The sequence below is a fragment of the Perca flavescens genome, chromosome 9 (genome assembly GCF_004354835.1).
Source record: "Perca flavescens isolate YP-PL-M2 chromosome 9, PFLA_1.0, whole genome shotgun sequence".
Classification (NCBI taxonomy): domain Eukaryota; kingdom Metazoa; phylum Chordata; class Actinopteri; order Perciformes; family Percidae; genus Perca; species Perca flavescens.
In genome coordinates this window covers 15,355,640-15,370,578 of record NC_041339.1, presented here as the reverse complement: position 1 = coordinate 15,370,578, position 14,939 = coordinate 15,355,640, and the positions used below count along the sequence as shown (strand labels likewise).

Here is a 14,939-nt window from a genome sequence, read left to right as displayed (position 1 = left end):
ATGACAGTTTAATCCATACCAGTTAGCTCCGCTGGTAGCTAAGCGTATTGCTGCGTTCATGCCACCTCGGAATAACAGGGACCGCCCCCGTGGTTGTTTTTCCGACTGGCAGCATTCACATGGTTGAGATGGGTGGTCTTCTTCTTCTGTTATATTGGCGTTTGGCATAACAACTTTTTGCATGACTGCCACCAACGGTTGGCCGTAGCCTAGAGCATCAGGTGTGTGAAAACATGGAGGCCACAATAAAAGAAGATTTTCTGCTGTTTTCTTATACGAGCATCCAAACAGCACATCGCCAGGTGTTTGTTTGTTATCTGCAGGACAACCAACAGGAAAAGACACAGATAATGTGTTGTTTTTTTATACATGGGCCTATTTATGAATAATTTTAAACAGGTTATGTCTGTGTATGTTTTTTGGCAGAGGTATTTGTCCACAATAAAGAGTTTATTGTCATTGAAATATGTTCAATGAACCAAAGTCGCCTCCATCAAACGACAGTTGTCAGCAACGCGTCACCAACTGGGAAACTCGGTTATCAAAATCCAGCCCGACATTGACATATATAAAATGGACCAAGAGATCCCGTTGCTCTGGACGGAGACCAGTGAAGGCTATTAGAAGCACTTTTCCGGTGATCACTTTTCCGGTGATCACTAGCACATAAACAATGGACAAATAGAGTCTTTAAACGCTTCAGATGTAAAGTTATTCGCTGTCAAAGTGGCGCCAAAATGTATGCTAGTCAGTGGAATGCTAAAGGGAGGTGATCTCTTTGTAGCGTCAAAATGGCGCCATAGGAGGTTCGAGTTCTGAAGCCAAGCTCACCCCCTTGGTTTCCCACCTCTGATTCCCACAGGAAGTTACATGAATGGTGGCGTTTTCACTCGGAAAAACGTTTTTCCGATGTCCATGAACGCACGGTCTGGGGCTCTTGATACGTCACCCTGTGTATTGTTGTGATTGGTCGTAGTGTTATCTAATTGCATACAGTGAGATTTTCAAATGCATGCTTGGTGCTGCCCCCATTGGCATATAGAAAAAAAAGATCCCGTTGCTCTGGATGGAGACCAGTGAAGGATATTAGAAGCACTTTTCCGGTGAGCGCTGAGCGTTACTGCGCAGCCTCCAACTGACAGAGACAACGTAAATGTGACGTGAGCAACCTGTCTGAAAGTTGTAAGTCTTCTGGTAGCTGTGGCAAGAGGAATCTCAATCATTCCCAATCTTACAGAGACGGAGAGCGTAGGTATATGTAAGGAGATAACATGGGCACAGGCTAATTATTGCTAACTAAAATGCTAGTTAACATTAGTAATTAAACTTAAACAGCTAATGTGAATCAAAACTGCCTGCGAGCTTCTCCTGTACTATACGGTAATTCCTCTACTGTGCGACAGTAAGTCACTTGGTTATGACACAATCGTTAGCTTATTTTACAAAAACATCTGCTACAGAGCCATAACGTGAGATACAAGCTAATGGAGCCTTTTATACATTGTCATGTTTCTTTAGAAATAAACAATGGACAAATAGAGTCTTTAAACGATTCAGATGTAAAGTTATTCGCTGTCAAAGTGGCGCCATAATGAATGGCAGTGATGGCTTGTTAGCATCAAAATGGCTCCATAGGAGCTACGCGTTCTGAGGAGAAGCTTACCCCCCTTGGCTGCCCCTCGAGTTGGGCCATTTTCATTACTCAATGCCAGACCCTTAATCTTCTGGTCTGGTTATCCAGGCTATCTGAAAACAAAAATAACCAAATATGGTGATAGGCTATATGGTTTTCACTGACAGCCACAATATAGTATATTTACATAACTATAAAAAGATTTTTTTTATATGGCAATCACTGTGCTATAGTTTTTTTTGTTATTATGAGATCATAAATAAATGATATTGAGGAAGTCAAACACACTGTAGTCAACGATGACACCTTGGAGCTCAACGTCCGAGTGGTTTATTAGAATAAGAAAGTTGACATAGAGCAAAGTCTCCATGCGGAGTGACAGGCAGAGCTCAGGACAATGTGGAGAATGGTGAACAACTGCTGGAGTGTGTTTGCGTGTGTGCAGTGTGTGCAGTGTATGTGTGTACTGGGCAGTTGTTGGAGGGTGCATGCACGTGTTGCTTTTTTGCGTGACGACAGACAGATTTCTTCGCGGACACAAGCACACACACACACTTGCATGTACTGTACAAATTCACACGTCGCTACTTCTGTACACACACAGAGGCTGTGTCGTCATGCAGCTACTGCACTTAAATTACATGTAAGCATCAAGGTTATGTACACGTAGTAGGGACATGTGTTTTCATCACCTCAGGAAGGCGGGGTCCTTCACAGTAGCAGGAGAAAAGCAGAATCTCTTTTTGAACTTCAGTCTGTATGAGTTCAGTCACTCCTAGTCCTTCTCTTCCTGTCCATTTCCTTTCAGACTCAGCATCCAAATAAAACACACAACACCTCAGTGCTGCTCACAGTACTGCTTCATTGTCATTGTCAATAAAATAATTATCATGATAGTCATCAGGTTCGTCTTCACTGTCATCATCAAATCCGGCACACCAGAGAAATAAAAAATCATATACAATAATATTCCGTATAATCTCAAACAAATATCTACCACAGAAACAAACTATAGGAAAAAAAACAAACATGACAGAGATGATCAGTGCTGACTAAATACATTAACAACTTTTTTTTTCTTTTTTTTTTTTTCGCCTTGTTTTTGTGCTTTTTTTCCTCTTGTAAGTTGGCTCAGAAGGGAGCGGTTTCATGTCACTACTCCCAAGTGTGATGGTGGATTAAATACAAGTTAGCCTCCGTTTCTGGACTCTTTCTGGGGCATACAGCACAGTGGATCACTGTATGGCAAGATTATTGGCAGTTATTGGCTGGGGGGCATCGCATCACTGGGCCGCACGGCACAAACAACCCCAACACACAAAGGCATGGTCTCTTTAACAGGCACACAGACACAACCTGATAAATAAGAACACAGACAGACAGACTGGGTCACAGAGGCTGGGTGAGAATGGTGTGTGTGTGTGTGTGTGTGTTTGTGTGTGTTGATATGTGCAGGATAGAAATAAAAGAGGGAGAATGTGTATGTGTGTGTGTGTGTGTGTGTGTGTGTGTGTGTGTGTGTGTGTGTGTGTGTGCGTGCGTGTGAGGGACTGGAGGCAATATGTGCAACATTTAACAAAGAAAAAACCTCAAACAAAATAATTTCTAAGCAAAGGAAAGCAATTTACCGCTTGAGAGGCTTTGGAAATGTCTAAAAAAATGTAACACATTCAGGATTTCATGTGAAATAAAGCAGGATTTTGTCAATTAGTTTGATTTCTGTTTCTATCACCGACTCATTAAATTAACAAGCTAACCTTTAATAAGGACAAACAGGATGAAAGAACAGCCCAGGCTTACATTAGGTAGAGATATTACGTATGTGTGCAGAGAGATAATGTGTGTCTGTTAACAATAAAAACGGTATTAAAAGAAGGAGACAAAGTGCAGCTGTTGAAAGAGGAGGAATGGGAATGACATGAAGTATGTAAAGAAATAGGGAGGATGATGGCTTTAATAAACAGACTGACTTCCATGAGGCTACACCTAAATTCTTTAGTTGCCCTGTAATGTCGAACTAATGTAAATCAAATTATGCAGTCAGTAAGATAACATGAAGCACAGTACCTTTCTTTGAACCAGTCAGGGCCGGCCGCCTATTTCAAGCCTGAGCTGCGTTCCTGATCTTAATTCAATTGCATCCCCAATTTGGTTAAAGGGTCGACGGTATTTGTGTGGACGCATGTGAATGTGTGTGTGTGTGTGTGTAGCTGGTGGTCAGGGCGGCGGGGGGTAAAGAGCTGGTTGAACGTGCACCTCCCTCTTAGGGTTGATGTGTCTGTAGTAATCTTCTCAAGGGCTCATCAGGCCATTAGAGGGCTGGGAATGTACTTTGCCTAATCAAGCATGTTTAGTGAAACACCGGAGGAGATGCAGAGCGAGGACACGGCTGACTGGGCAAGCCAACCGAGACAGAGAGGCCTCACACACACATACACACACACACACACACACACACACACACACACACACACACACACACACAGGTCACAGCAGAGATGGAGACGGAGAGAGATAGCGAGGCCGGGCTGGAGGAGGGCTCCGTATCCTCAATACTAATGACCTGTTTCAGGGTGGAATGTGTAAAGAATACACTGTATTAATGTGCTGAGGCGGTAATGCCGTAACATCATGTCCGCCCGCCTGACCTCCTCCTCCGTCCTTGCCTTCATAAATCTCTTTCACTGGCTTGTCTCATGCAGTACCTTTTTAGAGCTCGGTACTAAACCTCAATGCTGTTTTAGTACCAACAGAAACGTGGCCGTGGCACGAAAGCTGTCCACTGGTATCGAGTATTTGATCAGATATACAATCTTGTTTACTTTGTTATGCTATAAGTACTTGATTTAAATTTGAAATAAATTTTAGGGAAAGTTCTCGTGTGGCTGCTTGTGTTTAGCCAATGTAATTACCTTGGCTTCTGTTGTTACAGTAAATGTAAAATAGATTTTACAACATTTATTGGCCTTAGTGTTGAAATATTTCAAACAATAACCAGCCTTAGTATTAAACCTTCATTGCCTGATTTTTTTGGGCCACTTGGTGGCAGCAGAAACAAACATTATCACCTTTTGAAGAGAAGTCCAATGTTGACTTTTGGTCTCCACCAACTCATGGGGTAAATATCTGCTCTTTAGCTGCAAAATGTTTCACTGTGTTCACCAGCGGGTCGCTAACTTTCTCTGTCTGCCATTCGGTGCTGGGCCGATAGTTAGCAGCAGATTTCTTTTAGCGTTATTGCTAAAAAACAGCTGCTAGCTGAGGCCGAAATGGACATTGATTAAGGTGGTGAGAGTGAAACACTCCAACAACAATCAGCTAAAAGCTCCGCTATGAAGCTCCACACTGCCACTTTAAATAGGAAAAAGGGGTTTTGTGGAAAGACATGTTTATTTTAATTACATACATGTATATTCAATTACGGTCACAAAAACTGAATGCTGTCATATCGGCACTAGTAAATAAAAATGTCAAACGATGCCCAGCCCTGGTTTTTGTACATTGGGATATTTTCCTGCCTGTGTACCGTGTATCCATCCAAGCACAGCCCAGCTTCTCCAATTAAGCCGTACCTCTTTTTGTAAAGTAAAATTATTTAAATATATTGTATGGCATACACTGCTCCCACGCAGGGCTTTGACACCATTAGCACGAATTTGTGAATGTCAATGTCAATGATAAAAAGAAGAAGGGTGAAAATGAGAGTAAAACTGATCAAAGCTGGGTTTTTTTTGCACTCAATATGAGTAACGCATTCATGGACACAAACCCAAAGAGACTCACACAAACAAGCCGACGGACACAACAAAAAAACACCACCTCTAACAAGCCATGACCCTGGTGAACTAAAGCTATCTCCGGATCTACATTTGAATCAAGAACGGATGAGAACGGACAAAAAAAAAACAACAACAGAAAACATCAAACGATCAGACAACAAAGTGAAAGAGTAACTCCACACCCAAGTATACCCATGCCCATCGGTTTTCTTTATCCCGCTTTTGTTGTGAAACACACTGGAAGAGATAAAGCCACAAGGGATGCCCATTGTGACAGTTAGCAGTGCCCCAACCGTGGCCTCAGCCCCAGCTCCAGCCCTCAGCTCCTCCCTTGTCCTGGCAAACCAGTGAATCACCAGAGTGGGCGATAGCACAAGAGATGCCCGGTCCTGGTTTGGTACATCTCACCTGGCGGATGGAGCGGCTGTCCCCCTCATTAATATTCTGCTAGGCTGCGGTGCTGGGCTACGTCTCTGACTCTTAACGGCTATTTGTTGCCGCAGTCTCCTCCTGCTTCTGGGGCACAAAGAGGCTCAGTGTCGGGCAGAAGAGGCTGAATGGAGCTCCCAAGCGGCCGGGCCTCACAGCCCCAGTCACACAGCCAGACAGCCACAGCTCACATTCCCTCCCTCAAATGGACTGCGGAGCCCATGGGGCCCTCGGGTCAGGTCAGACAGACCCTGGCATACTGAGAGGCAGCTAGGGGAGGGAGGAATGGAGGGGAGATATTGTTCCTGTTCCCAGTTCCTCCTGACATATCTAAACTTCAGTTTGCTTTGCTGAGAAAACACTTATATTATAAAATATCAAATTAAATTGGCTTCATCTTCGTCCTCGTACGTTTCTTGCTTATTATTGCTTTCTTTCACTTCATGATGGCTCTGTCCAGCGCTGCCTCTGAGGTACTGTGAATCACAAAAATTACAATGGGAGTAATCTCAACCCTTCACTAGCCACTGGTCAACCACTCGAAGCTCCGATCGGTAAGAGACACATAATAAAAACCCATTTGTCTCTCTGTGATTGTTTGTAAAAAAAGAAAAAAAAGAAAGGGGAAATAATGTCAGCTTCAACCTCCTCCGTACAAAAAACTTCATTATATAGTTCTACTTCACAGTTAAGACAGGACACTGGTTGGGGTTGTCGTGGCCCGTGACTCACATTCACACATACACACACTGCATGGTTCGTGTGCCCTCTGGCACAGCTACAACAGTTTTAGTCTTATCTGAAATCCAAAGTAAAGCACATTGTTGTCTGCTGGATGCCACTGGCACAAAAATAACCAAAGCAGAAACAAAATGTCACACTCAAAGAATATCCATGGTGTCAAAACGGTGAACAAAATGGTGGAGGGAGACCTTTCACATTTGGTGCCGCAAGGGAATTTCCCTTCATCATCATCGTCATTTTATTTTTTTACATTTTTTTTTTTAAATCTCCAAACTTTGAGAAGATTCCCTTTCCTTTGCACCCCTCTCTTTACCTTACGGATTGTCCTGTGGTGTCGAGCTCCGCGGGTCGCACCACTCACAGAGCAGAGGGGTGCACCTCAGATTAAGAGCGGAGGAGCGGAAACGTGAGGAGAGTTTGCTCCTCTTTCTCAGCTCTCTCTTTGTCTCTCTCTTCAGTCAGCCGAATGACGTCAGAACATTGAATGACAGTGAGAGAGGACAGACAGGGTAAGGTTGGACCGGGACAGTGAGTCTGAGGGGTTGATTTATTCCAGTCTGCTGTTGGAGGGAATGGGTGTTCAGAGAGAGAGAGCTTGGTGCCAGGGCTCACATACATCGCCTCACTGGCCACTGGGGGTGCGCTCTCCCATGTTCTTCCCTAGAAGATGGCTGAAGTCAGCCAGTTCTCCCAGCCCTCGAGGCCCATGCATATCTGGCCTGATGAGGCCCTGGCGCTGGGAGTGGTAGGGCACTCCATTGTTGCTGTTGTAGTTGAGCGCCTCGTGGCTCCAGCGAGGCTCCCCATAGTCCATGTGGGGAGTGGGTGCGGACACCACCCTCCGTCGGTCGGGGGAGTCCTGCGGCGTGGCGGGGTAGATGTATTCTCCTGCTGAGTTCCTCAGGGTGCCGCTGGGACGACTGCCACCGTGCTCCCCTCTCTGGGTGGCTAAGATCAGGTAGCGCTGGCGCTCTGTGTGCGGGGGCAGCATGACCTCCCCTGGGTCCTCTATCCGGACCATCCCTCCGCCCCCTCCACCTCCGTGCAGGAACTTGGAGCTCAGGTAGATGACCGAGTTGTTGGGGCAGGGAGTCCCCACGGCGGTGAGGAAGGTCTGGCTCTGGTCCCAGTCGGTGTCTGGGAGACGCATGGCCCGTTTCTGCTGCAGCGGGGTCTGCTCCGGGGTAGGCAGCAAGCCTGGGTCCATCTCTCCTTTAGGCCAGCCGTTGGGCGTGACGAAGGGGTTGTCCGCCTGTGAGCGCCGCCTTTCACCGCCGCTGGTTCTTGTTACGCTCATTACTGACCCGCTGCGGCCCTGCCCCAGCATGCTCTGCTCTTTGTCGTTTTTGCGGCGGGCGCCGTTGGCTCCAGAGCCGCGGGAGTGGCGGTGGCGGTGACTCATGATCCAGCACACGGTGAGGCCCGAGAGGATGGCTCCTGTTGCGAAGGCTGACACAGCCGACACCACCAGCAGGTTTACAGACACCAGGCCATCAGGCTCCTCGATAAAACTCTCTTGGAGCAGCATTCCTAAAAAGAGAGAGATACAATCACAAAAACAAAAGCCATCAGTCAACTGGTGGAAATAGCATCAGTGTTTCCTGTATTAAACATGTGGGAGTTAAACGGGAAGACAAAATGGCCTATTTTCTCTGTGGGTGGGAATGCTTTCCAGCCAAGGTAGCTCTGGCTAATTGCCTTCATTACGTAAAGTGGATGGTGATTTTAATAGCTGTAATAACTGTCTTCCTGATTGAGAATAGCTCTCAACCCTAACATGTTTCACAACATTAGCTTTATGGGGAGAGATGCCAAGTCTGGCATTAATGATGACTAATAATTTCAAGGTTTCATATTATAAACCATGAAAATCTCTTCTACTTACCATCTAGATGTTTGTGCTGTATATACCACTTGTGAAGTATTTTGATAAAAAAAAAAGTACATGTAATGATCCGTTAAGCTTATATAAAACACCTCTGGATACTTTTGACTCAGCTTTTTGTTGAATGTACACACACTGTTAAAAAAAATATTATTATTTTCTATGCTGTGAATTTATTTATAAAAATACTTGTACTCCTTTTTGCTCAAATAAATGTCTTGATATGTTTCCCTTGCTTTTCTATATGCCAAAGTCTTATCAGTAGACAAGACAATGCATTTCCGTATTTCTTTTGTAAAAGAACATGACATGAACTCCCTCTGAGAGGACAGTTTATGAATCATTGAAGATATGAATACAGCTAGACCACAGCACGAGTCGCCATAGATCAATTAGGATAATGCCAGAAGAAAAGTTAATCTTTGCAGCAGGAGCTCCTGGGACCAACACCAACGAATACAATGAAATTGTGCCAAGGGAAGCAGATTGGAGAGAAACAGATGAAGTACTGTAAGACTAGGGTGTTAGAGAGAGAGAGAAAGAAAGAGCGAGCGAAAGAGAGAGAGAGAAGTTGCCCAAAGCAAACTCGAACATTTGGGGCCTTAGACAAACATAGTAATAGTTGTTAAATTACAGCACCGATAGAGGCAGGGGGAGGACTGTCTCCACAAGGACAGCAAAATAAATCCTTTCTCACACAAAACAAATGGATGTCATTAATAGACACTGCGAGCCACTTACTCACTTCCATACAGCACAGAAAAAAATTAAGAATAAACATACAGAGAACAGCAGCATTTTAAACAAACAAACATACTTTTATTATCTGACAAATTCATTTTTAATGGGGACAAATGGAGTTGGTTGTGGTGCAAAAATACTCTAGCATGAGACAGCCTGGTGGTTAATTACTGTGGCCTGTGGCTTGGTATAAAAAAGTGTTACTTTACACATTGACATTAAGCTGGGGAATGGCAGCTGAAACCTCGTGAGAGACTGCGGAACTGCTGTGCTGTGCCGGAGGTGCTCTTTTACACATTAAAGGAGCAGTTCGCCGTAAAAGCTATTTCTACTGTTATATGTAATTGAATCGATCTAATTAGTTTCACATAGTTTTGGGAGGTTTGGGCACATCTGTTTGAGCTCATTCCAACAGGTTAGAGCTTAAAGCTGATTTGTGTTCGCTTTGCTGTAACACCTCTTTCCAAAAACAATGTTAGGGCTACTAAAGAAAAACCCCGGCCTTTGTTCTTAGCTCTTTCCTTCCGTAAGAAGATGCTGTCAAGGGTTCTCAATGAAAAAAAGCACATTCATTTCTCTTGGTGGCCTTGACTCAAAGTACAATGACCTCACAATGTGTAAAGACAAAGAGCAGGGAAAAGACCGGAAAATCACTAATGGGTTAAAAAGAATAACAGTCTATTATGATGCTCTAAATGCGCTAAACGCTAACATCAGCATGCTACTGTAACATGCTCACAATGGCAATGCTAACAGGTAGCAGGTACAGCAATATTTAGCCTGTTAGCATGCTAATATTGGTTAATCAGCACCATACACAAAGTACAGCCGAGGCTGATGGGGATGTCATTGGTTTTGCAGGTATTTCGTCATAAACCAAAGTATATTGGACTAATGCACATTGTGACTTGACAATGGCGCTATATAAAAAAGGTGTCACCAACGTTTTTACAGTTCATAATGAGAGGAAGATTCATTTCTGAATCAAATTGAATGGCAATCCATCCAATAGTTATCAAAACATTTCATTCAAAACCACAAACGCCAACCTCATGGTGGCGCTAGAGGAAAAGTCAGGCTCACCAAACTCAGTATGGGTCCTCATATCAAAAAAATGTCATGGCAATCTGTTTTTTTGGAACAAAGTGGTGGACTGGCATTGCCATAGGGACACATTGCTGAAAATATTATTTTGTCCAATAGAAGCTAAAACCAGACCTGAAGATAAAGTACTGTAGAGACTAAATAATGACGCAATACAGGGGAGAGGAACCTAGTGTGTGTTTTTCTTTTATTTATTCAGACAGTTGGTTTGTTGCCAGGCTGTACAGCTTCACAGCTGTGGCCTTAAAGGAACACGCCAACTTATTGGGAATTTAGCTTATTCACCATAACCCCCAGAGTTAGACAAGTCGATACATACCCTTCTCATCTCTGTGCGTGCTGTAACGCTGTCTGACGGTTCCAGCAGCATCAGGCCAGCACAGAACATGCAGGTGAATGGTTCCAGCAATCCTACTGCTCCGAATAAGTGACAAAATAACGCCAACATGTTCCTATTTACATGTTGTGATTTGTATAGTCACAGTGTGTACAAAAAACAACGTAACATGAGACACAGCCGTCTTCTAACTGTAAACAAACCGGGAACTATATTCTCAGGCGGAAGAATATAGTACTTGGGCGGAGTGATATGCTCGCAGCAAGCCTGTCTGAGAATATAGTTCCCGGTTTGTTTACTGTTAGAAGATGGCTGTGTCTCATGTTACGTTGTTTTTTGTACACACTGTGACTATACAAATCACAACATGTAAATAGGAACATGTTGGCGTTATTTTGTCACTTTTGTCACAATTGGGAGCAGTAGGCTAGTTGGAACCTGCAGGATCTGTGCTAGGCTAAGCTAATGCTGGAACCGTCAGACAGCGTTACAGCACGCACGGAGATGAGAAGGGTATGTATGGACTTGTCTTACTCTGGGGGTTACGGTGAATAAGCTAAATTCCCAATAAGTCGGCGTGTTCCTTTAAAGCTGCACTCTAAAGAGTCCCTGTAACAAATGAGCAGAATTGTACTAAACCATTCATCCATCCCTTGTCACTTACTATTTCACCTTATAGCTTAGACAATAGATCATCGACACTATCGATGGCTGTCCATACTCTCTACAAGTTTGCTGTTTCCACTGACTGAAACTTGGCATTGATCAACTGGCCTTGTTGGTCAATCAACGTCCGTTTCAGCACTAATTAATCCTTTAGCACCAAGCCGATAAACTACACAGGCCTTAATTACAGCCTGATAATTATGTGATATGCACAGTACAGTTCAGTTCAGTTCATCGTCAGACAAAACCTCCCGAATAACCGGAGATCACATTCCATCAGCGGGATTGTCTTTGGTCTTAAAGCGTATTTGTTTTTACTTTTTTTGTTTGCTTTGTGGCACAACTTCTTCTTCCCTCATTTCATTTAAACTTTTTTTTGCTCTTCCTCCTCCATTAGTTCATCACCGCTTCTGAATATTAATTTGGGGATAATGCATTTCCTATTAATATCTTGACCTACAAACGGGATTGTTCAGAAGAATCTTTTTAACATTCCCCTGAAGTAGGTCCCCGCATGTGGCTTGAGTTTGGCATTTTCAAGTGTTTATTTAACTGAGTATTAAGGTTCATTGAGGAGGTTAGTTTTCCCCAAAATCAAGTTTGTAAAAACTTGATTGCTCAATATCTCAAAATTGCTCTGAAGACAAATGGCAGCTCATAATTCCGATCTCACAACATATGTTTCTTCACTTCGTTCCATCATGCTGTCACACAGCCAGCTCGTGGTTACATTCGTGTTTGCGTATTCATTTAGGCACCAATGTTCTTCTAGTAGGTTTATATTGAATTTGGCATTTGTTCATTGGACATTCTTTTCTCCTTGAACATATTGTTGGCATCTTTGTTGCAACAATCTAAACTGAGCCTCGATTCTTGCTGTATTTATTTTCATGTTTCAGGCCAATATTCAATTTGGAAAGACAGTTTCAATTATATTACCTCTCCTCCGTCAAAAGGGTGTTTGTGGGGGCAGCAGATGCGACACAAGGAAAGGCAGTTGGAGGTTACCAACATGTTCTCACACACACACACACACACACACACACACACACACACACACACACACACACACACACACACACACACAGGAGGAGGAGCTTGAAAAGTCAGGTAATGTATTGATTCATAGCTGGATGTATTGCTCTGAATAAACCGCAGCCTTGATGACTTTGTACACAAAAACAAAGCGCTGCAAGCACAGAAAATTCAGGACAAGGCAGCAACCTAACAGGGTAAAACCGCAAATCTCCTCACACACACACCACATCACATCTGGAATTGTTCTTGAAGTACTCAGCTGCAGAGGTTGGAGATATTTCTTTAACATTTACTTCAACTGTGGTCCACGGTTGCTGTGTGGCACTTCAGATTAAATTCTGCACGGTGCAATAATACTGCTGTCATCTTCAGTCAGGAGGAGAGGTTATGACAAGTGTGTGTGTGTGTGTGTGTGTGTGTGTGTGTGTGTGTGTGTGTACACAACTTTCTAGTGTGTAGCTGTAGAACAGGGCAGGCTGGCCTTTTTCACACTCAATATGCCTCCTTGACTCTCTTTCTCTTTGACATGAACACTCAGATATGTTAATTATTTTGGGAATTTCTTCTATTCCCCCACATATGTCTGTCTCTCTTGGATGCACAACGTGAAGATGGAAATCTTTCGCCAGTGGCAATAAGATGAAATGGACGATGAAAATGAAAGGATAGATTTGGTTTTGTGTGTGTGTGTGTGTGTGTGTGTGTGTGTGTGTGTGTGTGAGAGACAACCGGCAGGTTTTCCTGCATCCTACCAGGAGGTGACAGAAGCAGCAGTTTGCTCTCCCCTCCCTTCAACTTCTTCTCTCCTCTTACAATCCTGCTCACTTATTAAAGCTTAATAGAAGCCAACGGGCCTGCCTGTCAGCCTGACGCAAACTGAGCTGCTTGTCTTGAAGCTTCCAGCTCCAATTACAGCGTAACAATGAGAGGAGAGGAGAGGCATTTCATATGGGTTGAGGAAAAAGGAGGAGAAGTGAGGAGAGAAAAGGACATGAGACAAAAGAGGATAGTTAGAAACAAAAGAGGTGAGAAGAGAGGAGGGCACAAGTGAGGATTAAAGAGGTGAAGAGGAGAGAGGAAAGGTTAGAGGAAGGGAATTTGGAGGAGATGAGAGACCTAGCAAGTACCAAAAAGATGGAACGATAGGATATTTGTGTACAATATGTAATACAATATACAATTTATATGTTTGCAGCAGTTAGCTGTCAAATTCAAGGGAGCTTTTACACAGTTACATTTTTTCTTTGGTATTCGATTTCCTTTGTTTCTACCCCGCAGTCATCTGTTCCTTCATACCCTGTTTCGTTCCTCTTGTTGGATGTTAATCCTCTCTCCATATCTCTCTCTCTTACCCAGCATTCCTTTGATCACCAGGGGTGGCGGCATGATTGGAGTAATGGCTTAAAAATTCAAAAGGGAAGTAAAGCAACTTTTAATTGCACACTTTCAAATCAAGGTCGTCCCTGCACGATCAAATTTCGTGTTGGCGCGACGAATTGATGTTTCCGTTACACGGCGAACGTGACAGGTGTGGTCATGTTAAATCTGAGTGATTTTAAAAATGTTCCCTCATGTCTTCCACTCTCATTTTCCCCCTTCGTTCTGCCGGGTAGAGTGAGGGAAATTAATGAAAAGCCCTGCTAGCTCCATGCCAGTTGTTAAACATTTCCCTTGATTAGAGCACTGGCAGAAGACTTTGTGTATCTGCTCGGCTCATGCTCGCAGTTTGGCGTTGCTTTCGACAACGGCCTCGTGAACATGTGTGTGTGAGATAAAGACAGAGAGTCAAACGAAGGGGAGGGAGGATGATTTTTTTTTTTAACCTAGGATCTGATTAGAAGCACGCATCCAAGGGATAATCACGGTTTATTACAACTTGTGCCTAATTTTCATAGTTTTGGCCTTCATTCTATCAGGTATGATAGCACTGTACTCATCAACATTATGGCTGAAATGACTGTAGCATCACGACAAAAGTCTGACAAGTCAAGCTTAAAGCCGGAAAATCTCAAGCAGCGGTTCCAAACCTGGGGGTCAGGACCCGTGAAGGTGTAGCAAGATAAATGTTAAGGGTGAGGGGATATTTAAATGAAAAAGAAAAACATATCATTTCCTACCCAAAATAATCTAGTCTATTTTTCTCTTTCTGAACTTTTTAAGAGTTTTGCCTCCCCAAAATCTTGAAATGAAACACTGTGGAGAGAATATTACTATTTGGTGCAACTAAAACAATTCAAGTACACGTCAAATGACGGTTTCTGTAATTTTAGGTAGTTCTTATCACACTGATATTTGTTCAAGTGTTTATTTATGTGAAATGTTTGGTTTTTATTACTTATTTGAGGCTATGAAAACGGGGTGAAACATGATTCTTTATATACAGTCCATGAATGATACCTATTCTCCTCTCTCTCTATGACGGTGACTTTTGACTCCTCCTTCGAATGTGACCAGCTCTACATAAAAAACTTGTTTAATCTCCGACACGTTCAGACATGTCGAACAAACTAGTTCTTTTTTAGCATAACCCAACCCGGACAGTATTATTACTGATTGTGATGACCTGAACTATTTGATGCTTCC

The 14,939-nt window shown here is 43.3% G+C and overlaps 1 protein-coding gene across 5 annotated transcripts in view; it reads right to left on the bottom strand.

Annotated features, from left to right (window-relative positions):
• Positions 1-1,933: 1,933 nt before the first annotated feature.
• sema6bb (sema domain, transmembrane domain (TM), and cytoplasmic domain, (semaphorin) 6Bb) overlaps positions 1,934-14,939 on the bottom strand; it is a 148,699-nt gene continuing 135,693 nt past the window's right edge. For all 5 annotated transcript variants that reach the window (XM_028588386.1, XM_028588385.1, XM_028588387.1 and 2 more), the window contains one exon: positions 1,934-8,115. In XM_028588386.1, coding sequence (XP_028444187.1) covers positions 7,208-8,115 — 908 coding nt within the window. In that variant the 3' untranslated portion in view covers positions 1,934-7,207. The remainder of the gene's footprint in view (positions 8,116-14,939) is intronic.